This window comes from Hippoglossus hippoglossus, chromosome 16 (assembly GCF_009819705.1).
Source record: "Hippoglossus hippoglossus isolate fHipHip1 chromosome 16, fHipHip1.pri, whole genome shotgun sequence".
Classification (NCBI taxonomy): domain Eukaryota; kingdom Metazoa; phylum Chordata; class Actinopteri; order Pleuronectiformes; family Pleuronectidae; genus Hippoglossus; species Hippoglossus hippoglossus.
In genome coordinates this window covers 11,217,978-11,245,891 of record NC_047166.1, presented here as the reverse complement: position 1 = coordinate 11,245,891, position 27,914 = coordinate 11,217,978, and the positions used below count along the sequence as shown (strand labels likewise).

Genomic DNA, 27,914 nt, shown 5'->3' with positions numbered 1-27,914 from the left:
TTTGCATATAGAAAGTGGCACATCAAGATAAAGAAGTAGACCAAAAGATGATTTTAGCTTTTTGCCATAATAACGTTTTTTGTGGTAAAATTCTCCTGTTTTCAGTTCTTTTTCACTTTACATAATTTCACGTTTCACTACACACGTTTCTACTTCTTGCAACATAGTCATTTCAAGCTGAAACTTGTTACATGAAATGAGATTTGCATGGACACGGTGTGTTTCTCTCCTGTGACAGAGGGGTAATATGTTTATTGACCACCTTTCGACAGCTTCACATTTTGCCCTCAGAAATGACCCGTGCTTGAACAATGCACGGGGCCAACTAGGGTACAGCATATTCTTCTTTAATATGTTTTTCCAGACCATATCCTCTGCCCCTTTGGAGAGATCTGAGAGCAGATTTATATTGTTCCTCTGTTTACCCTATAATGATTATCTCACCCCATGTCTGGATTTGCAATGTGATGCAGTGCCATGCTTGATGGATGCATCAGGAGTCAGAAATGAGAGGTAAGCTGACTCAAATTTGGGCATTATTAAGGCATAATTATTCCCAAACCTCTTCCCTTCATTCAAATAAAAATAGGGACTAAAAAAAGTAAGACTAATTTAAAGCACTTATTGAACAGTGTGTATACGGTATGAATCCGGTTCACACAAAAAGTGACATGTATGATCGAGACTTAGTTTCTTTGCACTGCGGCCATGTCCGAGTCAGCCAGACTCTATCATTACATCAGAGGTGCATAAAGATGAACTGGGCCTTTGTCAGACCAACAGAAAGGCCCAACTTGCAAACAGAAGAAAATAAGAGTTTGCTGTAAGGTACAACTCAAATATGGGCCCTTATATAAAACACATCAATATGATGCAAAAAAGAGAACATGTGGAGTAGAGGTAAAATAAAACGTATCAATGAAAGAAAAAGGCTCAGAAATCTCGCAAGAGTCTTTTGCAATGTTCTGTAGCTGAGGGTACCGTTCTCACTGAGAACTATAGTGAACACAGAGATACAAACACTTCATTATTCAGCTCATTTTGAGGAGTACTGTTTGCCTTATAGCTGTCAACGAGTCTAATCTTTGTGAAAGTGGAAACAATCTTTGAGATAATGAATAATAATAAAGTTATCTTCGCATCTATTTCCATCCCTCATTTAGACGTTGTACATCGTCAATCTCATGATATCCTGTCAGCCATTCATGATTGTACGCTGTAGGAACATGTGCAATATATCACCATTCAATCCCAGCTCATAGTCGGCAAAGCCCATCTCATCAGGGAGTGTCACTTTCTCCTGTGATTCAGATGAAAATGGTTTATTTTGAGATGTATAAGCTGGGAAACAGAGCGGAGAGCCCTGTGTGATTTTAAAACAGTCCACATGCTCTCAGTATCTCAGCACATCTCCAGAAAAGCACTGAGCACATCCTGTATGAAGGGGCAAACATCTGATGAACAGCAGCCAACAAGTAACTCTTCCGTTCATTATGAATGCTTCATTCAATGTGGCTGGTTTCCTTAGCGACGGGGGGTAGGCCTTGGCTGTTGGATGCACCGCTACGAGCTGTGTAACCTTTCCAACCAAACAGAGCTTCCTGTTGGAGAAAGGAAGAATAAATAAACGATGTAGGATTTTTCATGTGTTTCAACAGTTTTGTTCAATTGGGAATAACGGCGGCTCACCTGCACACTACCAAGAGAGAGCGTCCAGCCTCCAGGGGAGTCTCCCCCGTGGCATCTCACTGCCGAGGAGCCGAGGACGCTGGAACTCGGGGCCTGAGCTGGACACTGAGGTGCAGCTGACTCTGGGCCCGGTGCTGCAGATGGTGGGTTTTTTGTGGACAAAGAGGGAACAGCCTGCAGATCACGGGCTGGGGCCGTTTCCTCCTCGATAGGTGTCTCCTGTGAGCCGCCAAGAACGGAGGAGGAGTTTGAGAGTGGAGGAAGCGACCCAGAGACACAACTGGGCGCTGGACTGCACTCCCCTGAGGCGCTGGGGGGAGTGTGAGTGTGAGTGTGTTTCTTCCTGCGGAGCGTGTCGATCCAGCTGGAGCTGTGTCTGGAGGCGAAGTTGGCCAGGGCCAGGGACGAGAGCCTCATGTTCTTCCCAGAGGTGATCAGCTCTCCAAAGCCCTCCTGGTGGGCGAAGGCATAGCCTGACCTCCTCGAACCACCACGAGCGCCGAGACGACCCTCTGACACGCTGCCCATGCCACGCCAGGCACTTCCTACACTGCGTCCAACTGGCTTCCTCTTCTTCTGCCGCACCAACTGCGTGTAGCGCACCTGGTATATAGACGAAGGGCGACATCATTTCTAGCTGAATGTCATTGTTAGTTTAACACAGTCAATAGGATTATTCAATAAAGCTAGATGGAAACACAAAAATATACAGTTAATCTCAGAGGTGAGAAGTATTAAAGCACAAATACTTTATTGCTGTAGTGAAGCAGATTCTTTAGGTATCTGTACTTGAGTCTTTCTGACTGCTTTTTACTTTGATACCTTGAGTACATTTCAGAGCCTGTACTTTTATACTTTTCCCTGAGTAAAGACGTCGAATAAGTACTTATACCTTTACTCGAGTCATTTTAACAAAGTATCTGTACTTCTGAGTAAAGAACGTGTTTTTTTTTCCATTGATGATTCTTGGTTGTTCATGTGCCACTGAATGTCTTTTAGTTTTCCATGCTATTTTAGCTATTGTTGGCCCGTTACAGGAACGTCTCTACAACTTGCCGACAGCGGCTTCTGTCGGATGCTGAGGGAGCTCAACACACAATCACTGCATCACACACTCATCTTACACACAAGAACTAAAGCTTGTGTCATTAGGCTCCAGTGTCCAAGTCAATATTTGCACAGTATTTAAAGTCCACGAAGCCGCTGGTGGCCACCAGCGGCTTCGTGGACTTTAAATACACACTGACGCTGACGCTGTTTGTGCATGTGCAGTTAATCATTGGCCGAGCCCAGTTTAGACCGGACATGTCGGCGGAGAAGATACTGACTGGCGCTGCGATGAAGTAGATGGAGACGACAGCGTGAGAGACTTTGTGTGTTTCTGTGCGTTTTCTCACCGTGTCTGAGAGCTGAGGTTTCAGGTCCAGCTTGAGGAAGCGGAAAGCCAAAACTGGAACTATGCATATTGCTGTCGCGAGCGCAATAGTCAACCACACGACCGGCTGCAATAACGTGCTCTGGGCACTACCTGTACTCACACACAGACAAACAGACAAACAGACACACAAACTTGAACAAAAACACTGTATGCATACACGAGTATAAGACATCTTTACTGCATGATCGCACTGCTGGAGTGAAATTACTTCAGGAGGTGACTGCAGTGAATTCTTGATTTTGGAGTGTGTGAATATGAAATATTTACAAATCTCTGCATATGTCTTTAGTTGTGGGTCAAACCATATCGGTGATTTGATATGATCAACATTCTAGTTTTCATTATGCGTAAAAAAACATTGGCTGACAGATTATTATCTCTAAAATATGTGGACATCTGCCACAAAAGTCCAGTATAGGTGTGTTTGTGTGTGCGACTAACTAATAAGCTGTAAAGGTTAACTGACCGACAAAGTGGAACTGACTGGGAAAGATCCTGAAGAGGCTCTGACTGTGCAGGGCCAACATGATGGTGAAGTAGCATCCGACAGAACCCCACACAAACACATGGTTGATGACCGTCCAGAAGCCTGTGTCGAGAGCGATCTGCACACAGAGGCACATGCAAAGAAACAAAACAGTAAGGACACCACGATAGAACAAACAGCTGTGGAACATGATGGTTCCCGGCAGTAAGGAAAGCAGACACCACCTGTACGCTGACCACGATGACCAGTGCTGTCGCCGTGGTGACAGCGAAGGTCTGGTAGTCGGCGAGGGGCACTCCGTTGCTCTGAGTGGCATCAGACAGGATAGCATAGGGGACAAAGAACAGCACCACTGATGTGTATATGCCCTGGGTGATGCAGATGAAGAACTCCTTCTTGTTGAAGAGGAGGTTGAGCTGCCCGGGTTCATACAGCTTCGGATACTCCAGACTCCTGTGGTCAGGAACATCCTGCATTAAGACACAACACGAGGGAATACATTGGTTAGAACAAGACCCTGCTGTGGAGGAGTCATTCCTACAGGATACAGATCACGTCTGGTGACCCAGGGTGACTGGGCCTTGGATGTTAGAGCCCCCAACCTGTGGAACTGTCAACCTACTGAGATCAGACAGGCAACGTCCTTAAGTGTCTTTTGAATCTTTTCTTAAAACTTTTTTTAGTTGCGGTGCCAGGGGGGAACTGGCCCATGAAGTTTTAAATAAACTAGTTACTTAGTAACAACACTAACAACAAATATGAACATTTATTACAATTCATTATTTTCTAAGCTTTTTTGAAGAACAACATGACTTGGAACAATTGTTTGTTAATGAAAGTACTATTTGAATTAGGTTTATTTTGTAATTTTGTAAAAAAAAAAAGTTACTGCAAATTTAGTCAGACAACTCACGTTCAAACGTTTATTGCAGCAGTAGAACAGGTTTAGTGTTTGGAGTCTAGGCTCCAACTTAATCACTCCCCTATATGATTACACAGGAATGATGGGAGTGATGAGCAAATACTTGTAACCCCCCCGTCGGAACCTACAGGTTGATGCTGGGGTGGTGGAGGCGCCGAAGCAACTGGGAGCAATACTGCAGCAGCAGTGCGAGCAAAGGGGATGATGGGAAATTTCTCTATACTTAAATAGACCACCTGATAAGGTGGGTGTGTATTATAGATGGTTGTGGAGAGTGAGGTATGTCACATGATGTATGTCACATGATTGGAGCAGCGCAGCTCGAGTTGGCTGCCTGAACTAGCTCGCCGGCGTCGCTCCATTTCCTCATATTAAAATATTGTGGTAAACTGTCCTAGTTGTGCAACAGCGTCATTTATGATACTCAATACGCAATACTTGGTAATACTTTGAACCGACCTGGTCAAATATCCCCATGGCTAGCACAGGGAGGGAGGTGTAGACAATGTTGTAGAGTGTGATGAAGTACTGATCATAAACAGTCTACGGGAGAGAGAGGAGACGCACACAAAACACACACAGTTAAAATCATCACGTTCATTTCCTAACCCCGTGTTATGTTATGTTATCCCCCGTGACCCAGCCTCTCTGACCTGAGCTGAGAAGCCACAGAAGAAACCGAACCAGAAGTGCACCATGGTGAAGGCAAAATTCTTGTAGAAGAAGTAGCAGAGGAAACGGCACATGCGCAGGTAGGACCAGCGGCCGTGGACCAGCAGGAGGCGCTGCAGAAATCGGAACTGGGAGAAGGAGTAGTCGCTAGAGAGGACGGCCTGGATCCCCTCCTGACCTGAGATACCAACTCCGATGTGAGCGCCTGGAGGAGTGGAGAGGAGAGAAGGACAGAGAGAAAGAAAACGAGTCAAATAAAACTGTTGTCGGGCTTTTTAGTTGAAATTGTTTGCACAACCTTGCAATCCAATGTTATTCTTATTAGTGGCTTGTAAATTACTTCTTATGCCTTGAAAAGGGTTTATTAAGATTAACAAATCTGTTAATTACAATTGTGAGCACGCCATATTAAAAGTTAGTACAGATATTTTTGATATCTTAAGATCAGAAAAAAGATCTGAATCAACGCAACCCATCACTGACTGCATTTCTTTTTTGCACAAAAAATGTATCCATTTATCCATGTACATACGCAGACAGTCATGGAGAGTGATGCAACACTTACACAACACAGAATATTACAAACACACTTCAAGAAACAGGACATGGGGTTACTGGGCTAACCTCTTAACATCCAGTTGCGTCATTTTGTTTTCCCTCAATCAGCATGAGGTTAGAAATCAAACTTATTTAACACTGGCTGGACAGTCACACACTGTGTCTGAATCACACTGTTGCAGCTCTTGACGAAGTTTGATGTCATATAGACTGCTACGAATCTGCTCAAAGATTGTGGGACAAGCACTTGAGTCGAGTTTTAATAGCTGCGTATTATAATTTTATTTTGTCTCTGGCAGGTGATATTACATCCGATGCCTCTCATCTCTTATTTGAAGAATATCCGCTTTTGAGCCTGACGGGCTTGACTGCACACACTGCAGAACTCATTTGTTCCTCTGTCTTTTACACTGTTAAATCAAGGTTTCCCTTCCGAGCAATGTCAGTGTCCCTGTGTGGGAGTACCAAGTGTTAGGGAGTGATAATATTGATTGCACTGCAGGCTTTTATTCATTATGTGTACATGTGTCTGCTTTGTTGTTTGGTTTCTGTGAACGTCTTGGGACCCAAGACAAATTCCAGAGGAGCATTACAGTGGTATCGTATTGTTTCGTATAACATCTTATCATATTCTATTGTATCGTATCTTATTGTTTTGAATCGTATAATATTGCATCGTATCGTATTATGTCGTATAGTTTCTTATCTTATTGTATCGTGTCTTTTTGTATCATACATGTTTATTTTTTCGTTACATTCCCCCAAAGATCAGCCCGACATTTTTGGCATCTTGGAACATTCTGTGGGTTTGGTCAGGGTTCATCTGTATTGTATGAGCTTACTGGAACTGAGCAACCTGCGTGTGTTTCGCTGCTGAGAAAACATCCTCAACACACCGACACACATTTCCACATCATCACTGCTACGAACGTCATCTGCCACCATACTTCTGCTGAGAATGAGTCACGCCACACACACGTGCACTAAGCCCTCCTTCTCTCTTTCTCTTTGCTCTCCATCACAACAATAATCCGGTTGCACCCTGGATCCCGAAACTCACTTTTGATCATGCTAACGTCGTTGGCGCCATCTCCTATAGCCAGAGTGACGGCCTTCTTGTGTGTCTTGATGAGCTCCACCACCTGGGCTTTCTGCAGCGGCGTGACCCTGCAGCAGATGACCGCTTTGCATGCGCACGCTGTCGACACGAATTCCGTCTCCATGTCGGCTTCGAGAGCATGGGCCTGTCAGAGAGCGGGACAGAGAGAGTCGAGAGTTCAAGGTTACAGAGAGGTGTCAGAGTTTCAGAGTCTGAATAAACTGAAAATACGGTTTGTTGATGACAACTTGCTGTTTCCTGACAGTTGACTGTTTAATTCTCAGTGGTCCTGTTTGGTGTGTGTATAACATGAGAGTGACGTGTTTTTCCTACCAGACTGTGACCGTTGACAATGAGGGCAAACTCTCCAGAGACGTTGTCCATGAGGTTGGAGGGAGGTGAAGGGGGAGAAGGGGGGGGAGGGGGAGAAGGAGGGGGAGAAGGAGGGGGAGGGCACTGGGGAGGTTTCCCTCCTCCTCCTCCTCCTCCTCCTCCTCTTTCTGTGCCATCTTCCTCTTGTCCTTCTCTGAGTCCATTGCCACTGAAGTAGGCCTCTCCCCATCCCTCCATCCCCGACTCCTTCCCACCATCTCTGGCGCGTGACAGCTCAATCATCCTTTCCCTCGCCCTCCTGGAGAGCGAGACAAACAAACTCCACGTCAGCGGGGCATGAAACAGCACCAGACACACAACAGGCTGTGTGAAGGAGTAACAGAGGAAATGAGAAGACGGATGGTGGAGAAGGAAAACAAAGACACATGAACAAACATATCGAAAGTGGAGAGAAATATGGGACGGTATTATAAAATTTTTAAAAAGAGCAGCTCAGTGAAGAGACAGTGGTGAGTTGAGGCCAGATGTTCCATAGTGTATAGGTTATTTCTGGCAATAAGATATTTTCATATGTTCAAGATATTTGACTATAGAAAGTTGACAAATAGTTTTAATCACAATAAGCTGATATTAATGCTCAGTTTCGAGAGTGTGCTCTTTCAGCTCACCAATGCCAATAAAGTTAACTAAGCAAATCTTAACTCTACACGTTTTTGCAACTCGCACAGGTTTTCGGAACTGTCACATGCAATCTTTAGGCCATGCAAACTTTTGGGAACCACACATTAGGGCAATACAGTGTGTGCTCATATGTGAGGCAGCACAGTGGCAGTCACATCAACAATGAGAGAGCCATTCCAGTCCAAAATCATGTTTTTATGCAAATTTAAGTAAAGGAAATTGTAAAGTCAATTTTAGTTTTTCCTTCTGCATACACTTCTTAGTTTCTTTTCTGACTAACACCCACAGTGTGGATACTACAGTGTCAATGGACGCGTGTTGACGGGGACAAAGATGGACATTCATCCATCCACTCCAGACAAGGAGACTTTACCTGAGCTCCTGCCGCACGCTCTGGACCGTGTGACCATTGATGATGAACACCTCGGTCATGTCATCTGTCAACATCTTGCAGGAGTAACCGATGTTGACAGCCGTCTCTGTGTGAGAGAGTGAGAGAGGGTCACTGCAGTAACTGAACATAGTGCCAGGATAACAGGTAGAATACATGGTGTGACACAGTGTGATACCGAGTGATACTTTCTCTTATACAGTGACTGACAGCCCCTTAGGTTGCCTGCGTGGTCTTTGCACCAGTCTTGTTATTGCAGCCACAGACTTCTATACATTCAATTGTGGCTGCATGGAGAACCGACCCAGCACAAATCTAATAATCCATCTGAAATCTCTGTCTGTATGTGGCTCAGCGTTCATCTGATTGACTTCACACTTGGCATGTGTATTGTTAAGGGCCCATGGGAGTGTAATATTGGATTTGGTGCGATTTGGGCAATCAATATGATCAATATTAATAAACCTTGCTCATTCCAAACAGGCAGGTTAAGAAAGTCTGCGCTGATTTCCCGACCTGTGTGACCAACAGTTTGAATCAGCTGTCACCAACAATATTCATAGTTTTGGAAAACTGGTTTTGACCTTATCTGTTTCTGAATTTGTGTTAGTTTGGAAGACAGCTATATTCAAACTTGTCCATGTGTATTTGCTGGATGGATTTCATTGTTCCAGCTCTTGCTTTGTACAGAGGAACTTGCAGGTTTCAAGTTGTATGACCTCAGTCTCAGAGTGAGTTGGCAACAGAGGCCCAGTGGCGTGTACACATGAACGGTTGAATGCACACAGAGGACATGGCTGCTATAAAAACTCTCATTTGTTTGAACCTTGGCAAATGCTGTTCTTTTTTAACAACAGCAAGCCAACTGCTCCCGACAGTTGTTGCAAATGTGTGTGCGTCTCACCCTGTTTGTCTCCAGTGAGAACCCAGATTTTAATGTTGGCCAGAGAGAGGACAGCGATGGTCTCTGGGACACCTTCCTGCAGCTTGTCCTCAATGGCTGTGGCCCCCAGGAGCTACACACACACACACACACACACACACACACACACACACACACACACACACACACACACACACACACACACACACACACACACACACACACACACACACACACACACACACACACACACACACATTTCAGTACCATACCAGTAGAAAATTCTAAATGGATTTAAAAGAGATTGAATGTTACTGCTTAATGATGCAGTTGGGTTAGTTTAGTTACCACTAATAACTCACATTAAAATCAACTTCTGCAACATTATGACCTAACAAATTTGTTCAACTACACAAAAAGAAAGGAATTTCCCTCCGCAAATAAACTAAGTTCCCCTTTTATTCTGTTTAAGGAAGGACATATTTGGTGAGAAACAAATGATTTGAAGCTTCAAAATGAAAGTCAAACTGCTACTGAAAGAAGACGCCCTAAATTTAAATAACAAGCATGTGCACACTCTCAGATTAAGTCACTGACCATCATGTCCTGCTCGATCTGCTCGTAGGCGGCTGCCACCCGGTCCTCTCTGCAGTCGGTGGCCTTGTCGGCGCAGCGGTGGCTCTCTGACCACGCCTCCCACTCGTCCTCTGACAGGTCCCTGTAGGCCAGGGCCAGGGTCCGGAGACCGTCTGCTGCGTACTCCTGAAGTACATGTACAATCACAAACATAGAGCGCATACCTCCACCAAGGCCCAACAGTCCCCTTAAATTCAATAAAGCCTAACTAAATTGCACACACTCATGGATATAAGTTCTGTGAATGTGCCTGGTTTTTTTCATCAAGATCCATGAATTAATCTCTGAGAAATCTGTGAAAATGTTGAAGAGCGCACAATGTCAAAGAAAGTGAAAACACGATCCTGGATCCATCCCCTGATCTGGATCGGCTTCAAAATTCAATGGGTTCAGACAAACGCAGATGCAACAATATGCACACACATGGATTCAAACGGGGAGAAACAAACACATCCTACGAGTTGAAGATATTCTATTCCTCTATTTCTTTTAGGCCTACGCAATGTCTGTGTCTGCCTCATGTCATGGTGATTCACATCATCTGATCTGAGCAGGAAGAAGTTGATGCAATGTCAACGTTACAGCTGCTTTGGAGTGTGCAGACACTAGATGGCAGTACAGAACTGTCAGGGCACTTGTGCGTTACTCACATTGAGATGGTCTGAGGTGATATTCATCAGTTCCTGGTTACATGGGTGGAGTCGCTCCAGCAGCACAGTGTCAGCTCCTTTACAGTACAGGCGGATCCTGCCCTCTGGGTTACGCACTGAACAATGAAAAACCTAGATTAAAGAAGACAAAATCCATACGAGCCCTCCTTCATCTTCAATAACCAGGCTCCTCTTCCTCAGCTGCTTGAACTAATGACATTCCCACGTACAGACGGTCACAAAGGCTGTCGATGTATATATCGTGGTCGTGGTCTTGCTGCTCTGTTGCTATAGACCAAAAGTTGTTGCTAAGGTACCAGTGATTTATGACCAGAGATTTTCTGGGCAGTTTTCCAGCATTTTACGAGAAGATAAATCACAGGAACACACAGTGAATTCTCACAGAGGGATCCAATGTAAACATGACTAATAGCTCATCTGCTGTCAGTCTGGAGGAGTGTGTACCTAAAATACACGATTTGTGATTTAAACCTGAATAACTCCATAACTCAGGGGTGTTTTCCCTCCAATGTACATGGTGCTTTTGTTTATAGAGTCTCAAGAATTCAGCATAAAAACATTTGCTCCTTCTGATCAAATCATAATTACAATACAAGGCTTTTTGAATATGATTTTTTTTACCATAGATACAACCAATCCATCCATCTAACATATATACCGCTTGTCCTTTCTAGGAGCTGGGGTCAAGGGAACATCCTGGTACACCTTGGACAGGTCCCCAGCGAATCGCAAGGCTAACATACAGAGACACGCCCACATTTATAGTCAACTTTAGAGTCTCCAATTAACCTAATAAGCTGCTTGTCTTTGGAGTGTGGGAGGAAGCCGGAGTACCTGGAGAAAACCCACGCAAACACGGGTAGAACTCCATGAACCGGGATTCAAACCTTTTTGCGACAGTGCTAACCACTGCACCACTGTGTCGTCCACCATAGATACAATGAAAAGAAAATATTTATGTCTGCATGCACCCAAAATTGCTAATTGCCAAATGGGGAAAAACTCGGAGGAACCATCCATCCGTCCACTATCCATCCATGCCGATCCCAGCTGACAATTTAAACAGCAGATTAGAAAAATGATATTTAAAAATCCAATTTCTTCCTAATCTATTCTTTCGTCATACGTTTACCAACCTTAAAACAAAAAATCAATAGAGATACATTTTCCAGATTTCTTTTTCAAAGCAATAAAATCTCCCCACCTATGACAGACATCCTTTTGCGTATGTTGTTGAAGTCCAGAATGGCGAGCAGCGTGTAGGTGACGGGTCGTCCCATCTCCGTGGTGGTGATCGTCCCCGGCGTTCGGGAGCGAAAAACAAATCCAAAGTTTCGAGCCGCTGTCACCAGAGCGCCCTCATCTGGAGACTGAGCCTTATAAACCAGCTCCCCTGGAAACACAGACGAAATAATGACGGATAATAGAAAATAAATAATGGACAGGCGATGTATGTTGGTGTCGTTATCAACCTCCCGGTTTCCTCTTCTCACCCTCGCTCTTCTCCTCGCTCATGACCGTGTGACAGAGGGAGAGCAAGCGGAAAAACTTGTGAGTGTGCGAGTCTCCCACTTTCACTGATTCCAGCAGCGTGCCGTCATAGAAACAGAAGTCCAGGTCCGCCAGGGGGTTGAAGGGGGTAAAGTCCAGCCTCTGAGGATAAATGGAGCCGTGATAATAATAACTGGTAGTAAGCACATAGACGGAGTAAAAACTGCACATATGTTTATGTGACTGTGTGTTTTGAGGTCGCGTACCGTTGGCTGAGGTCCAAGTGGGTCTGTAACTTCACCTGACAACACAACACAAACGCCACATTGTGTATTTTGATCATGCTTCATTCCATATGTTCCCCTATTTTTTCCTAGTCCATAAAACTGCCCAACCGGTAGATTGGCAGGTGTAGCATTGACAAATGAAATTGTCTTGCTCTCGTTGTGGGTGCGTTAGCTTTACTTCTTTACTTCTGCACTTACCATAAGTCTGTCCATTGATGGAGCACTTGTTGAAGCTCATGATGTTCTGAGTTAGAGTTCCAGTCTTGTCACTGAAGATGTATTCAACCTAAATATATAAAACATCACAAATAATTATTTAAAGTTACACATAACAAAGTAACTAAAGAACATATCTAAAAAAAATAAGATTTAAACTAGATTTTATAAACACTGTATTCTGCAAGAAGAGACGTAATGTTAGAGATTTTCTAACTGCTTATACTGAATATAAATATTCTTCAAATCAAACCTCCGTCTCTGTGAATTTTGATTCCTCTTAGTCTGCGGATGCATTTCATTTGTGTGAAGCCTGAAACACCTTTCAGTTACTGCTGAATTTAACCTCTTTTTTTCAATTAATGCAAATGGTGCATTAAGTAACAAAGCATCAGAAGGATCAGAAAAGTAACAGAAGCTCAGATCAGTATCACACACACAGACCTGTATTTGCTCGCAGGGTGTAGATGCTCACCTGCCCCAGCTCCTCATTCAGAGTGGTGGTCCTGGCCTCGGCCGCTGTGTTACACTGTGAGCAGAACATCTGCTGGTCCCAGTTGATGAAGTAGCTGTGACCGAGCCTGATCACCTCCACACTGATACACAGACAGGAGACAGAGGGATAGAGTTTAATGACATGTTTAGATACAGACCAGAGTAGCATTAATCTTTCGTGCCTTTTTAAACCTGGCAGTACCATTTACATCACATGCAAACTGTGTCTATGATATGAGGTTGCACAAGAACCACTTTTGCTTTTTTCTCAAGAGGCAAATATGTCGTTTTTTTTTTTTTATCATCTGCAGGGTACCCATCTGGTTTCCAACTTGTTCAGAACTGTAATCTGTTTTGACATTAATTCATTATTTTGTGCCTGTGTGAGCCCTTGAGTTTCTACTTCTCAAATTAGTCATATTGAAAACTACACATACTCCTGCTTCCCTACAACAAGATCCTGCATTTGCATTTTATGATCAATGTGGTCACAAATGACCCCTGACTACCTGAAGTGATTTTTTGGGATCTGTCTTTAGCAATAGTCACTATATAGCTGCAGTCTGTTTCCCTAATGCCCATTGAACATATAAAAATGTGATAATTCATCTGGACCTGAACATTATTAAACATTAAACATGTTGAAACATTATTGTGTTATATATATATATGGAAAAAAAGAAATATATATATCTCAGGATGAAAAAGAGGCTCCCCCACCCACCCCTCGCCTGAAAGCTCCAGACATTTTCCTGTTGTTATGAACGAGTCTGATCCAAACAATCTCCTGCTGCGTTCATGACATTTTCCTGTTGTTATGAACGAGTCTGAGCCAAACAATCTCCTGCTGCGTTCTTCATGGGGGAGAGGAAAACTCCAGAAAATGTCGGACTTCTCCTCACCTGACATACAGAGAGATAGGCACCACGGTGTTGAGAATGATGACGTAGGACCAGAAGGAGAGGAAGGCATTGAACAGGAAGTTGTTCACAGGAGGATCCCAGGGCAGGTAGCTCTGAAACAGGGACCCCACCTCTCTCTCCCATACAGCGTCACCCACAGCCAAGATCACACCCATACACACCAGGAAGCCAAAGATCTGACAGAGACACACAGATGGAGAAACACTGAGGAAAGAGACAATCAGATGTTTTACAATTGAATCTTTGGATATTAGTGGGGATATATGAAACTAGACTGAAGCCACTGAGATCATATCCTTAAATAGTATGTAATAGGTGAGAAGTTTGGGGACGTCCTACCCAGAGGACCAGAGTGTTCATGAGGCGATCGATGCTCGTACGCTTGAACTTAGTGCGGCCGCTGTTCTGCATCAGCTTGGTATCTGGGCCTGGGACAAAACCAGAGAAAGTGCGATCTGTTACATGCATCACACACACACACACACACATTTCACACACAAGTAAACACACACACACCAACCTGCAAAGATGACCAGACCGTAGCAGGCCTCAGTGTTGCGGAGGACACATCCTCGAAGCAGCATCTTCTGGTTGGTTAGGGTGTATTTCTTGTCTCTCCAGTACAAAGTCCCACAGAAACGATCCAGCTTGTTGTTAGGGGGCTCACACACCACCTCACCTTCACACACACACACACACACACACACACACACACACACACACACACACACACACACACACACACACACACACACACACACACACACACACAAAATGTAAAGTAGATGCTATATCACAAATGTCCACCAAACTCTACTACAGTGCCAGATTTATTTTCTCGGCTATATGATGTAGTGTTGGATTAATCATCCACCTGACATCATGGTGCTGTCATACACATAAAAGCTGGAGCACACACAATCATGCACGCACACACACACACACACACACACACACACACACACACACACACACACACACACACACACACACACACACACACACACACACACACACACACACACACACACACACACACACACACACACCTTTTGTAAGGTGATAAGATGGCAAAGTGTGAGTTGATTTTCTGCAGCCATGCATTTTCCTGAGCAGGCGAGCAGTGTGTGTGTGTGTGTGTGTGTTCCAGTGGGCGGATGATGACAGGCTGTGATAGGCAGAAAGTTTGTCTATGTGGTGCACAACATCTGTGTCAAATCGAAAACCATTGACCTTTACGATCTCGAGAAAGGAAGATAAACCAACGCGAGAAACCATAAGAAGATCATGTTGACTTCAAATCTCACCGTCAAATGAAAAAAGGTTGTTCGGGTCCCCAAGTTCAGATGTCACCGATACCGACTGACGCACCTTCATGTTGGTCTCCCTGCAAAGGTAACACAACAGCACGCAGCGATTGAGATGTAGCGCGGCAGACTGTGAGGTACTGTGTGTCCAGTGTGAGGTGTGTGCTGTGTTTTCTGACCCGTCCAGCTCGGCTGTCTCGATGTAACAGAGCCCGTGAGGTTCAGTGCTGGACAACAGGAGCAGGTCAGCCTGAAAATAGATATGAGAGGTGAGGCTGGCATCGCGCTGCACAGCACAGGCGGCACAGGAACATCATCAGAAAAGCTTTGATGACAGTGATTAGAGTCTGTGTCGATTAGCAAAGCAAAAAAAATCCTCATCTCGACTTCAAGTACTCTCGTTAAAAAAAGTAGCCTATGCTAATGAGGCCCATACTGAAATCTACTGTAATTTGGCATTTAGCATTATAGCATTTTGTCAATGACACAGCATATACAGCCATGCAGAAAATGATAAGAAAACTATTCAGTCCACGGCTAAGTTGTAATTAAGCTGATGTTTAAAGGGCCCTGCGGGACTACTGATCACTGACTGTGTTTGTGTGTGAGAGTGCGTGTGTTTTTGTGCGTGTGTGTGTGTGTGTGTGTGAGTGTGGTTGTGCGTTGGACACACACTTACTGCCACAAACTGGTTGTTCTCCAGTTTAATGATGTCACCCACTCGCACATTCATCCACTTCTCATTCTGAAGACTGCAACAGAGAAAACCAAGAGACGAGGTGAAGTTACAAAACCTACAAAGGTTTAAGAAACATTGTCAATAAAATCTGTCTAATCTCGAATAAAGGATTCAAGAATTAGAAGACTCAGTTTAAGAGGCGACAGTATAAAGAAGAAGAACAAGCAGACTCACGAGCCACAGATGAGGAGCTGAGACTGACGGTTGTTCACTTGGTTGTCGCTCTTGTGACGAAACTGCGGGAGACAAAGTTGCAACTTTAGCTTTTCGCCACATTTTCCAGTTGTTTGTGCAATAATTCAGAATAGTGTCAGTGTGTGGTGCGGGCAAATTGTGCTCACATAGTCGTCAGTGGCATCCTTCACTGCAGTGATGATGAGCACCAGAGCTAAAGGCACGATGGTAGTGAACCAGGAGAGGGAGGAGATCTGAGGTATCAACTACACAGAGACAGAGAGGGGGATTGTTCAGACTCTTCAGATCTTCAGATAGTTTCTACGATTATGTTACGTGGGAATAGAGTCAACACAGACTAACTCAAAAAGTAGTTTAATAATAATATTTTTTATAAATAAGAACTCGCTACACACACAGAATTGATGTCAGAGCTTGTTTTCGGGTTGTTTATTTTTGCATTTTCATTCCGCTTTATGATCAACTTTCCTGGTATAATTAACTTGTATTACCTGCAAATATCTTTGGGTTTACATGTCTTAAACCAACTATCACTTACTGACACACCTTTGTTTAAACAAACAACCTTTTTACCCACATATCTTTCTCTCTCTTTATTCCTTACAAGCGTCATTTCCATCCCTCCTCCACCACCTCTCCTCACCTGTAGTATGAGCAGGAAAAGGAAGTAAGTGTTGGCTACTTCCTGGAACTGCTCGAACAGGTTGACGGGCAGAAAGGTGATGATGTTGTACTTGGATGTCATGATGCAGTTACTCTGGACGATCGGAGGGGATAGCAGATAATGTTAAGATGAACTCTGATCACATTTAGGATGAATTCTTTCTAACATTGCACACACACACAGAGGAGGAAACAGGAGACTCGCTCACCGCATACTGAAACTTTTCGTTGTACTCTCTGTCATTGGCCCTGACCCTTCTCTCCTCCTCTGCAGAAACACAAGACGCAAAAATGAGGCACAAAGGATGACACAGTACGAAAACAAGAATAAACAGACAGCAGCCAAACTGCTGCATCTGTGTGTATCAAACTGCAAACATCAGTATCGTTAATATCCTCTGGAGACCTGGAGAGAGACGGAGAGAAGGAGACGGACACTTGACGATGTGTATGCATTTATTTCTAAATCAGTGCAGCTGGAGTGTCTGCTGGAGTTTGCTTGAGCATCATCGATGGAGACGAAGGGCCAGAATCCCTCTGTCTCATGCACACACACATAAACACACTAATAAGAAAATGAATCACCTCATAATCAACTGATGCTTCTGCCTACTAATGACCAGATGTCCAATCTGGGCTAGATACACAACGAGCACCTATGTAGGAGTGTGTGAGTTCATCCCACTACATAATAGAAATTCTTTCTGTGTCGACACGTAAAAAAAACTGCTCAAAACTTATTTCAATGATCTTGCTTTCAATTTATTCAACTATTAAGTTTATTGTAATGTTAAAATTGGTTTAACCCCTTTTTTATACATTTTGTTGTTTTAATATTTTCTGTTTTTGAGCTTGTTTTGTTCTGTTTTATATATAAACCACCTTGAGAACAAAAAATACACACACTGTATGCTTTAGCGCAACATAAATTATCAAAAGATAAAACCTGAAAAAGCCAAAAATGTCCCAGAGGACCCCCAAAGGTTCATCTCCATTTTTTCCATTTGTGTGTAAATCACCTTGAGCTGCATTTAATCCTCTTAATGTGCTATTTAAATACAGTTTAATATTATATTATAATTATTATCTGCATGAGTTCAAATGAGGACTGGGACTCAGCTATTCACACAAGACCACAGATGGATATCACACATTACATTAAAGTACAATCTTGAATCTAAAGAGAGTAAAAGTTAGCCAGTGAAATGTCTTTATTTTTGTCTGCAGCTCATGTCCCTCTCTCCTCCTGACCCTGCTCTTTATCTTCTTGCTGTTTTTCGGTTTCTGTACATGCTGATGCAGAGTAGTTTTGGAGTTCCCCTCCTCCTCCTCCATCAGGCCTTTCTCCTCTAATATTGATGAGACTGCTTTTTAAATGACTGGCCTGTTTTGCACAGGGGCTGTACACAGCTCAGTGCACGCACGCACACACACACGCAGACAGGAAATTCAGGGCCAAAGCCTTGTTGGTTATGCACAGAGGTAGGGTACAGTTCTGAAACCATAAAGTCTGAAGTCTGACTGAGACAGTGAGGCGCCACAGGAAGGGACAGCACAAAACAGAAGAAGCTTTTACCCCAGAATCACATGCACGTACATGAAAAAAGACACTGTGGTTTCCTGTATTTCTGCAGCAGATTGAAGACCTGTCTCACCTCCCACAGCTCACACCTCTCATCTATGCCTGTGCTGTAGAGACAGCGAGCTCCTCTTTGTTGTCAGGTTGTGAGACACATCGGATGTGGCAGATGAGATCTGGCCGGTTATAGAGCAGCTGGGCTGTTGTCAGAGTTGATTTAGTCAAGATAATAAAATACAAATGATTCTCCATCTCTAGCTTTGTTACGTATTTTAAGGTTGGAGCAGATGCTCGCATCTGGTGAGAGTTATAAGGGTATAAGTGGATGAGATGGAAACAATCTCTGTGCTTGTTATATTGTTAAATATTGTAATACACTGAATTTAAAATGAAAGAATAAAACTGAAAATGGAAAATAACCAGGCAAGAATCTTTGATTTGGGCTATTCCATAAAATGAAACCCCCCCAAAATATAGATAACTGATCACATTGATAAAAAAATCATGTAAATATTCAATATTGCCACAAAGCATTCCTACCCATTGATCTGTAATACTTATTAACTACAATGGAATAAAATATAAAAGAAATATCTGCATTGTTCCTGTTTGGAAATATATGTATACAAATCCCACAGTTAAGTGCTTTTTGGTACAGTGGTGATAGATTTATTTGACCTTATGCGTATCTAAGGTTGATTTGAGGTATAGCTGTCAGATTTCTGAGTGTAGATACAAATAGAATATAGAAACACAGCTAAGGTTCGATGTTATTTGATATGTCCCCTCTTTAAACTTTAATATAATAGAACAACATCACATTAGTCTGATACAAATATCCTAAATCTATCTTGTTGAACATCTTCCAGTCCTCTATCTGCTCCTCTGCTTTTTCTCTCTGGCACTTCTCCGCTCTATCTGAAGGTCGCCGTGTCACTTTCTGGGGCAAGTGTTCGCCGACTACGTCTGTCAGTGCCAAGGCTGCATTGACCCTCCATGAAGTGAGCCAGGTAAGCACAGAGTCAGGAGCAGACAGTGCGCGTCCCTCCTGTCGTTCCTGTGCGAGCTGACCGGCCCAGCCTGAATACAGGGTGAGCATCTCTAGCAAAATGCCCGTCAAGTGTTTAATGTCTCTGATAGCTTCAAGGGCATTAGAAGCCCTGACGCAGACCAACTGCTGCACAGCACATCTGTATAAATCTATAAAGCTCCATTACTGAGAAACTGCTGCGAGCATTAGGTCTCCACAAACAACTGAGAGGTAGAGGAGTAAATAAATATGGATTCAAACTAGAATAATAGTGCACACAATGACTAATTGTACAAACGCACTCTTCTTCTATCAACCACCCCCTGTCTCTTTAACACTCTTCCTCCCATGCCTGGACAGAGGGCACGTGCCATAGCTCTGAATCCCGTTCTGTCTCCGTGACACACACACTCTCATCACACAGACTGAAGTCACAGCAGTAATGACCTAAGAGCAGAGTCAGTCTGAGCTACGGGGAATGTTTCTGTCCCTGGAATGAATAAAACCTGCGTCAGGATCCGACTTTGGAGATGTGATCATCACTCACTGTGGCTGATTTAATTAGATGAACACAGGATAGGAGAAGCGTCTGCGGCCAGGCGCGTGCACACACACACATTATCACACGCATGCGCCTGGTGATCTAATTTTTGGAGAAACGATGCAAGTGACACAGTGACAGACTGATGGGCTGGAGGTCAAATGAAGGTGCACGTCCAGCGCGATTTGTGATAGTGGAGGAATAAGGATACAGATGAGGCAGTGCAGTGACAGCGGAAGCTGGCGCCTGGAGGATTGATCAGTGTCTCAGGCAGCAGAAACAAGGACATCCTTTACTTATGTGCACAAAATTCACATTCACATCAACTCAGTTTTTTTTTTTTTTTAGAACAAAACATCAGAGAAAAAAGGCAAAATATTGAGTAATGACTCACAATGAGTCACATAGGTCAGGATATTATTGGGACTGAAAACTAAACAACTAAAGGGAGACTAAGCCAAAACCACAGATAGGCAGTTAAATCCAGATTGACATGAAGTACACTTCAGACATATATGACATAATATATATGACATATATGACAGTCACTGCAATTTCCCTATTTGATATAGGGATATATATATATATATATATATATATATATATATATATATATATATATATATATATATATATATATATATATATATATGTGTGTGTTTCCTGGAGACATGTAATATGAGGGGATTGACACACATGTCCACACACACCTCAGTATGAAATGAGTGAGATGAGGGAGTGTGGATGAAACTTGGACTTTTATGAGGATGAGGGATGATTTATTTGAACAAATGTGAAATACAGTTTGAACAACCATCGACCACTGATGATGAAGAAACAGAAAACATGATAACGATGAAGAGTCAAGACATCTGTGAATCCGTCCAACAAACTCCTACCTCCTCTCCCCTTTTTAGATTTGCCTCCATCGAGTCCTTTCTGTTTCTTTCTCTGCAGGGGGAGAAGGACTGGAAACCATTTCTCCGGGATTTCCTTCAGCACCGTCATCTCTGCTCTTTAAACTTTGACGGTCACCGTGTGGGTGAATGTTCGTCAGAAATGCGCAGTGGACCGCAACATCTCCCGCATGAAGGACGCGGGGATGAAGCTGCGCAGCTCCGCAACTTCACACAAGTTGGATGTAACTCGCGCTCTGTCCCATCATCAGCCCCCCTCTCTTCTCTCTCTCTCTTCTCTATCTCTCGCTCTCTCTCGGCTTCCCAAACACACACACACACGCACGCACGCACGCACGCACACACGGTCCTCCTTCCGCAGAAACAGTGAGGTCATTCTCTATTAAGGTCACTCATCATAGGCTCTGATTTTATTTGAAATAAACAGCTTATGATTTCCAATTTATAGTCCTAAATGTTTTTAAACGTTTGTGTTATTGTTGCAAAAACCGACATCAGTTGTGTTTTTTATCAGTTCTGCTCGACAACAGCCTCACCGATCCATCCACGCACCCACGTGCACAGTCTGCATCTTCCTTTACTTCTCATCCACAACATAAACATCTCTTGCGCATTACGTAATCACACCGGCTCCGCAGCTGACGGACGTTGCCGTGGCAACCGCCTCTGCAGGGCGACTGGCCGAATGAGGAAACTGGCTGCCATTTTGGATCCAACCACTGTGAGCCGGTTGGAGTCCGCCCGTGGCGTTTGGAGCCAAAGTGGCTCGCGCAGCGCTCGAGTTTCATACGTTCCACTAAAAGCGAGGGACGTGCACCGCAGTGGGAGGGGCCAGGCAGGTGCCCGTGCACGTGCACCTCCGCAAGTCTCGTGCCAGTGAAGATCGGCCACCATACGCACATCTCTTGTGATGTTGCATCGGGCACACGCATGAAGCTAAGCACTAACTAACTTTACTGCACGTGATGTTTCACCACTACAGGTAAATCACACGTGTGCTTGAGGTGTCCAGTGTTATTTCTCCAAAAGAAACCCCCCCCCCAGATGCATGTTGGCTCATGGAGCAATTGGGGTTTAGTTAAAGTGAGGCCATTAACGAAACTCACTGGGATGTAAAGACACTGAGGACAAAACAGAGCTGAGGCAGTGGAAAGATGCTAAAAAGTAAAAACAACAACAACAACAACAATACAAATCTGTGTCATTACCATAGACTGTATCACTACACACTTGCTGCAGGCTGAGTATCATCAGTCAAGTTCACAAGTTAATTTACAAGTGATGACAATGGACCTATTATCAGAGACACTTGTCTGTTGAGGTTTGTTCGAGCATATTAGAATCTATTACCATTCCTCCAGTGTGCATTAGTTCAATTAAATCACCAGTTACACTGACATTAGGGTAATTAAAGAGTGTATTTAATGTGTAGGAGAGGATTAGAAAACATTTTACATTTTTGTGCAGTCTCATCATTTTGCAGGCCAAGTTCTACAGTATATCCATAAATTTGAGGTGTTAAAAGCTTTGAAGACCTTAAACCTGTGCTCCAAATTGAATCTCAATTTGAATATAATTTGAATATATACATATTATGTTCAAATATATAGTTTAAAATAATATTTACTGTTTGTATTTGATTGTGCGAAGCTTTGTATCTAACCACCTGGCACTGTTTATATGTTTGTCACTGTTATATTCCTTCATGTGTGCTTTACTTTGTATTTCACGATGAATACAAGGCGAGAAAAAAAGAGTATGTTTAACGTCAGAGACTGACCTGGAGGAAGTCTCTTTCTGAACATCTCCACTCTGCCGGCTTCCTTCGGCTATGGCCCATTAGACTGTCTGCAGAGGGAGAGAAGAGGGGGAGGTGAAGGAGGAGAAGCAGGGAGGAGGACACAGCGGGGTGCTGAGTGCTTAAAGTGGGAGGGGAAGTGTGAACTGCACAAAACAAACAATTTTCTTCTAATCCAAAATGTGTGAGAGAGAAAACTCTTGTATTGTTTTTGACCAAACACTGACATGTCCATTTTTTTAGCTTCAGGGTTTGAAAAACATGCCACATCTTTGCTGAGATGAAGTGAAAGTACACAACAATACACACACACACACACACACATACACACACACACACACACACACACACACACACACACACACACACACACACACACACGACAGACCATCTCTGGTGTGTGAGAATAGAACCATAATGAGGAAATGACATTCAGCAGAGAGCAGCTTCTGTCTCTGTGGCACTTTGTGTCTATGGGGACCGCTGGCTCCGGCCAGATCCACTATCAGTCTCCTCCTATGTGAGGATGAGAAAGAGTAATTGAGCAACATTTTCCCCTCTCCTCTCCTCTCCTCTCCTCTCCTCTCCTCTCCTCTCCTCACTTTCCCCTTAACACTCGACTCCCCTCTCTCTCTCTCTTCATTAATGCTGACCTGTTAACGTTAGACACCTCGCAGCCCCCACTCACCGTGCTCTATCTCAGCTAAGTTAACAGCGAGAAGCTGCAGAAAGATGAGGCCACAGAGGCGTCATGCATATTTGCCTCGTGCATACGAAAGGTACTAAACAGCTCGGCAGACGGGGGCTTGAGGCAGCGAGTGACCAATCAATACTCCTAAGAGAGAGAGAGCGAGAGCAGCTCTGCCTGTCTCCATGTTATTTAGGCCTATCAGCTTTCAGCTACAGTTTCCAGCGTCGCCTCTTCCCCTGTCACACACTCTTCTCTTTTATTGCATCTCTACTCACTATCTACACTATTACCCATTTATCACTATAATCAGGCGTAGGGAGTGAGGACGAGAGCTGTTTGCCATGTTCTCTCACCTCTCTCCTCTCCAGTCTTTCAGGTGCCACATCCCTCTCTCCATCCTTCGCTCTCCATCTGTCTTGTATAACCCAATGGACCTGCAGGGCCCTCATGAAATAAAGCCCCGGGAGGGAGAGAGACCACTGAATACCTGAACATCTTTCTTGGCATCTGGGAAGAATTCATTTTCATCTCTCTCGCTGGAATCTGGCTGATGTTTTAAAGGATTTGAAGCGAAAAATACTTTATGAAATGTTTGGCTTGCAGCTGCAACAACAATATCCGTTTTGCATTTCGTCGAAATGACAAAAACAAGCACACATGTTCTGTTTTTATTTTTCAGCATTGAATAACTCTAAAAATGTTAAGTCGTTACGCCATTTCTCTGCTCAGGTTGGATACATCCTAACCAAGAAGAGTACATTAGGTAGGCGCTATATATATATATATATATATATATAAAGATATGTAGACTTAACAAATGTTCTGCCCTCACATATTAATAACACAAAGGTTTTAATCTCCTCTGGTGCACTAAAAGAATACTTGGAACTGTTGATATAAACGACACCAAGCAACAAACCGAAAGAGCAAAAGACTAAAATAACTCCGACAATCTTAAACCATATGCACTTGACCTGCTCTGACGTTGGGCCGTGTATTTCCTGAGGTCTAATTCAATTACATACGTTTTAATCTCCTCTACGTCACCATAATAAATACTAATATGTTTTTGTGATATCTGCCTGACATCCTGTTAAAATGAATTACAACATTGCTGTCGGTCACTAACAGGAAGCAGGGGACAACAAATCAAAACAACTGAGGACTAGAATGATTCTAACAAAGTTAAGCCATGAGGCACTTCACCTCATCTGGTTCTAGAAATTGAATGAACAGATACACTGATGTGATTGTTTTGTTAATGAATGTTGTTTTTAATCATTCAGTGTCTGATGAGCTCAGCGTGACGTCTGCTCCACATACACTCAGCTCATTATCTGTCTTTAGATAATAATTAGGACGCCATTGGTTGTTTCTGGTTTATTAATAAATAAGCTTGTCGTATCTGCATGAGATGCTATTAAAGACAACGAGACTGTGGGTGAGTAACTTTCATTTAAAGCACGGAACAACTTAGGGAAACAGCAGAAGTAGGGTAACTCTGACAAAGTTAAGGTTACATATTTCTGTATATATATTATTATTATTCTGTTTACACTGTATATATCACTTCCATTCTATTTATGTTTTTATATGTCCTTGAGCTTATATTGCTTGTTTAGTTATTTATTACCTTTACTGATGGCTAATTATTTGACTGTCCTCTTTGCTGCGACAGCACATTTTCCCATTGTGGGACTGATAACGGATTATTTTATCTTATCTTAATTTATCTCTTAAACCATATATAATATTTATACAATGAGTTAATGCATTTCAGGTACGAGTCAGGCTGCATGGGCAATAAAACAATATCAATAATTATTGCAATGTGATTTTCATCAGTAGCAACACAGCAAGATCCAGTATATTGTGCAAACACATGTGAGGAGGTATACACTTGACTGATCTGCCTCAGATTTATAAAAAAAAGTTATGTTGTTACATAGAGAGGAGTTTAAAACCCACAACCTTCACTCAGGAGCAAAACTCAGTCTTTAAACGTAAAAGAAATAATAATGTGACATCTATTGTGATAATTATAAATATCGTCTGAAAAGAACATTTGCATCTTGATATGATTTTGTCCATATGGCCCAGCCCTGTGTACCAGTGATGTCTGAGGTCACTGCATATAGTGACATAACAAACTTTCACTCAGAGTTTGGGAACATGTAAAGACTCCAGTCAGGCCTCACTAAAACTTCTTTGTATAAAATCCCCTGCAGCTCAGAACTGTATCTACAGTGTTCACAGAGCAGCTTCAGTGAACATGACATTGTCTGGTGCAGTAACAAGAGCTGAACACTTCACAATGAAAACCGAGACACACACATCAATATCTCCAGCTGAGAAAGTGGCTCAGAACCGCATGGGGAGCCATACGTGGTGGTCGAGGGCAGCTCTAATAAAAACCAGCACGACAACATGGCTCAGACAAACACCACCTACCTTTACAAGCTGCTGTTATTCACAGGTCTGAGGTGGAGACATGCTTCTCTCGCCGAGGTCATGGTGAAGTTTGGTTTGGATCGATGATGATGAGGATGATGAGGATTAGGATGAGGATTAGGATGATGATGATGATGAAGATGATCTAAGGCCACGGAGGTGCAGGGAGGCTGAAGCAGGGACCGGGGGCGCGCTGCAGGACGCTCTGTGCAGAGGTGAAGGAGGGCTCCGGCCGAGGTGAGAGAAGCGAGGGAGGAGGGGGAGGTAGAGAGGGAGGAGCCGCATCCTCCCTTCACCTTCTCCACCTCCATCTGAAGTCCTGCCCTCAAGACCTAAACCCAAAGTCACTGAGGAGGTTAACCTCAACATCTCATCCACCATTTCAATTCAAGCTGTGGTGGCATCTCTCTGTTATTATCACTTTGTTTTTAAAATATCTTGAACAGCTGATTTAACAGACACTTTGCCATGTGCTTTTTTGTTTGTGTCATACCGCCCCCTAATGTTTAGTCAGCGTAATCTCATCCAACATCTGTTCGCTGATCAAGGTCTCAACATCTGCAGGCATCTGTCCAACATGCACACATTACTCACAGGCCAACATCCAGATGTGAACTTGTTATTCATCTGTTTATTAAACATTTACAATGGTAACACATGTTTCATATGTTATTCTTTTGTGAATTAAAGTTGTGAAGTAAGAATTGAATCCGCTCTAGAAGGCTGAATGAAGTTTAGACCCTTGTAGTGAACCTAATATTCAATATATATATATATATATATATATGACATGTATGTGACACTTATGTACTGACCGACAACACTATATATATAACACAACATTTAAGATACCGAAATAAACAGATAAAACCGAGAGAAGAAATATTTCAATCATTTCACACAATCTTATAAAGATCATGTACCCTTTGTCCCCATGGTTGTATTCTATAGTATTCTTTATTATTCTATATTCATTACTAGAGCATTTTTTGTAATTAGCAATTCATCATAATAATGTGTTTTACTGACAAAAAAGCTAATGCAATGATGTGGTGTGTCAGAATCAACTGTATATTGCCAACCTTTGTGGCTCAGAGGGAGATTTACGGGTATTGGGGATAATTTTGCATCCAAAATAAAAGACAGTCATAGGGAAAAGCAGACTGTCTCAGATTGTTTGAATTTTATTTTTTTCCTAGATTTTCTGTATTTTTGTCTAATAATCCCTGAAGGTGTGAAATCTTGTGAAAATCCTCCAGAGCAGCGATGCTATTTAGATGGCAGAGATCTTTATAAGCTCTAATTAAGGATGGATGAAGCAAAGATGTTTAAAATACACATCCCTCAGCACAAAGAAGTAAGTGTTTAATGATTAAATCAGATGGAAAATAAAGATGTTGGAGAACATCCTTAAAATCAGATAAGATTAATGTATGGGAAAAGTAATCTTATCTGATTACCATGTAACCCATTAGGACCCTATAGTATGTCATAAAGGACCAGCCTATCAAATTCTTCTCTTAAGATTGCTGTAAATTGTGCCTTTTGACATTATAATGTATTTATGTCACAAGCAAAAAATGTTAAGAACAAAACAAAAGATTTAGCATTTTGCCCAGACATTGTGGCACATTGGAAGAGTAGTGGAATAACCAAATCTACCTTGTTACATTACGAGCTTTGCATTTGGCCGCTATATTGTCATTTCCTGAAAACGCACATCTGTCTACTTGTGGGAGCATGTAAAAAAAGAAATGATATTTTAAGAAAGACATAGTCAACCAAAGGGCATTAAGGACAATGTGTTGTCCTTTTTGGATTTCCTGCCCTGTAATTGCATGTGAATTGATGTCTAGTTTGTGACAGAGCCACAATTTAATACAGTCTTGACCTTTGTGAACGCGCCTCAAAGGCTCAAAGACATCACTGCTCTGTAATCAACCCATTCCACGAGCTTCTCCTGAGAGACTCAAGGGACCAAAGCAATCTAACTCTCTGATGAAGGGATAATCATGATGGAGACCTGTGTGTCCCTCACCTTCTTCACCACACATACAATAAACATCTTAGACTTAGAAGAACAAAGGAAAGCATTTAGCATCAGGTTGGACAATAAGGATGGCATAGTTTC

At 42.9% G+C, this 27,914-nt stretch overlaps 1 protein-coding gene across 3 annotated transcripts; it reads right to left on the bottom strand.

Moving 5' to 3' along the window:
- Positions 1–217: 217 nt before the first annotated feature.
- On the bottom strand, positions 218–26,086 carry atp8b2 (ATPase phospholipid transporting 8B2). 3 transcript variants are annotated; one of them, XM_034610959.1, is made up of 30 exons: positions 25,784–26,086; positions 22,624–22,691; positions 16,986–17,044; positions 16,757–16,870; positions 16,260–16,358; positions 16,093–16,154; positions 15,859–15,931; positions 15,359–15,429; positions 15,180–15,259; positions 14,393–14,551; positions 14,212–14,300; positions 13,852–14,048; positions 12,930–13,050; positions 12,437–12,524; positions 12,218–12,252; positions 11,954–12,113; positions 11,665–11,853; positions 10,440–10,555; positions 9,751–9,915; positions 9,175–9,286; positions 8,253–8,358; positions 7,199–7,496; positions 6,827–7,010; positions 5,190–5,413; positions 4,996–5,079; positions 3,839–4,084; positions 3,594–3,732; positions 3,087–3,217; positions 1,690–2,292; positions 218–1,601 (listed from the first exon to the last, which is right to left on the bottom strand). In XM_034610959.1, the coding sequence occupies exons 2-30, from the start codon at positions 22,646–22,648 to the stop codon at positions 1,503–1,505; spliced, it is 4,128 nt and encodes a 1,375-aa protein (XP_034466850.1). In that variant the 5' UTR covers positions 22,649–22,691; positions 25,784–26,086; the 3' UTR covers positions 218–1,502. The 3 variants fall into 3 exon arrangements, with proteins under 3 accessions (XP_034466850.1, XP_034466851.1, XP_034466849.1); XM_034610960.1 differs by lacking the exon at positions 25,784–26,086 and having other exon boundaries at positions 22,624–22,792; XM_034610958.1 differs by lacking the exons at positions 22,624–22,691; positions 25,784–26,086 and adding an exon at positions 20,826–21,156.
- Between the last annotated feature and the right edge of the window lie 1,828 nt (positions 26,087–27,914).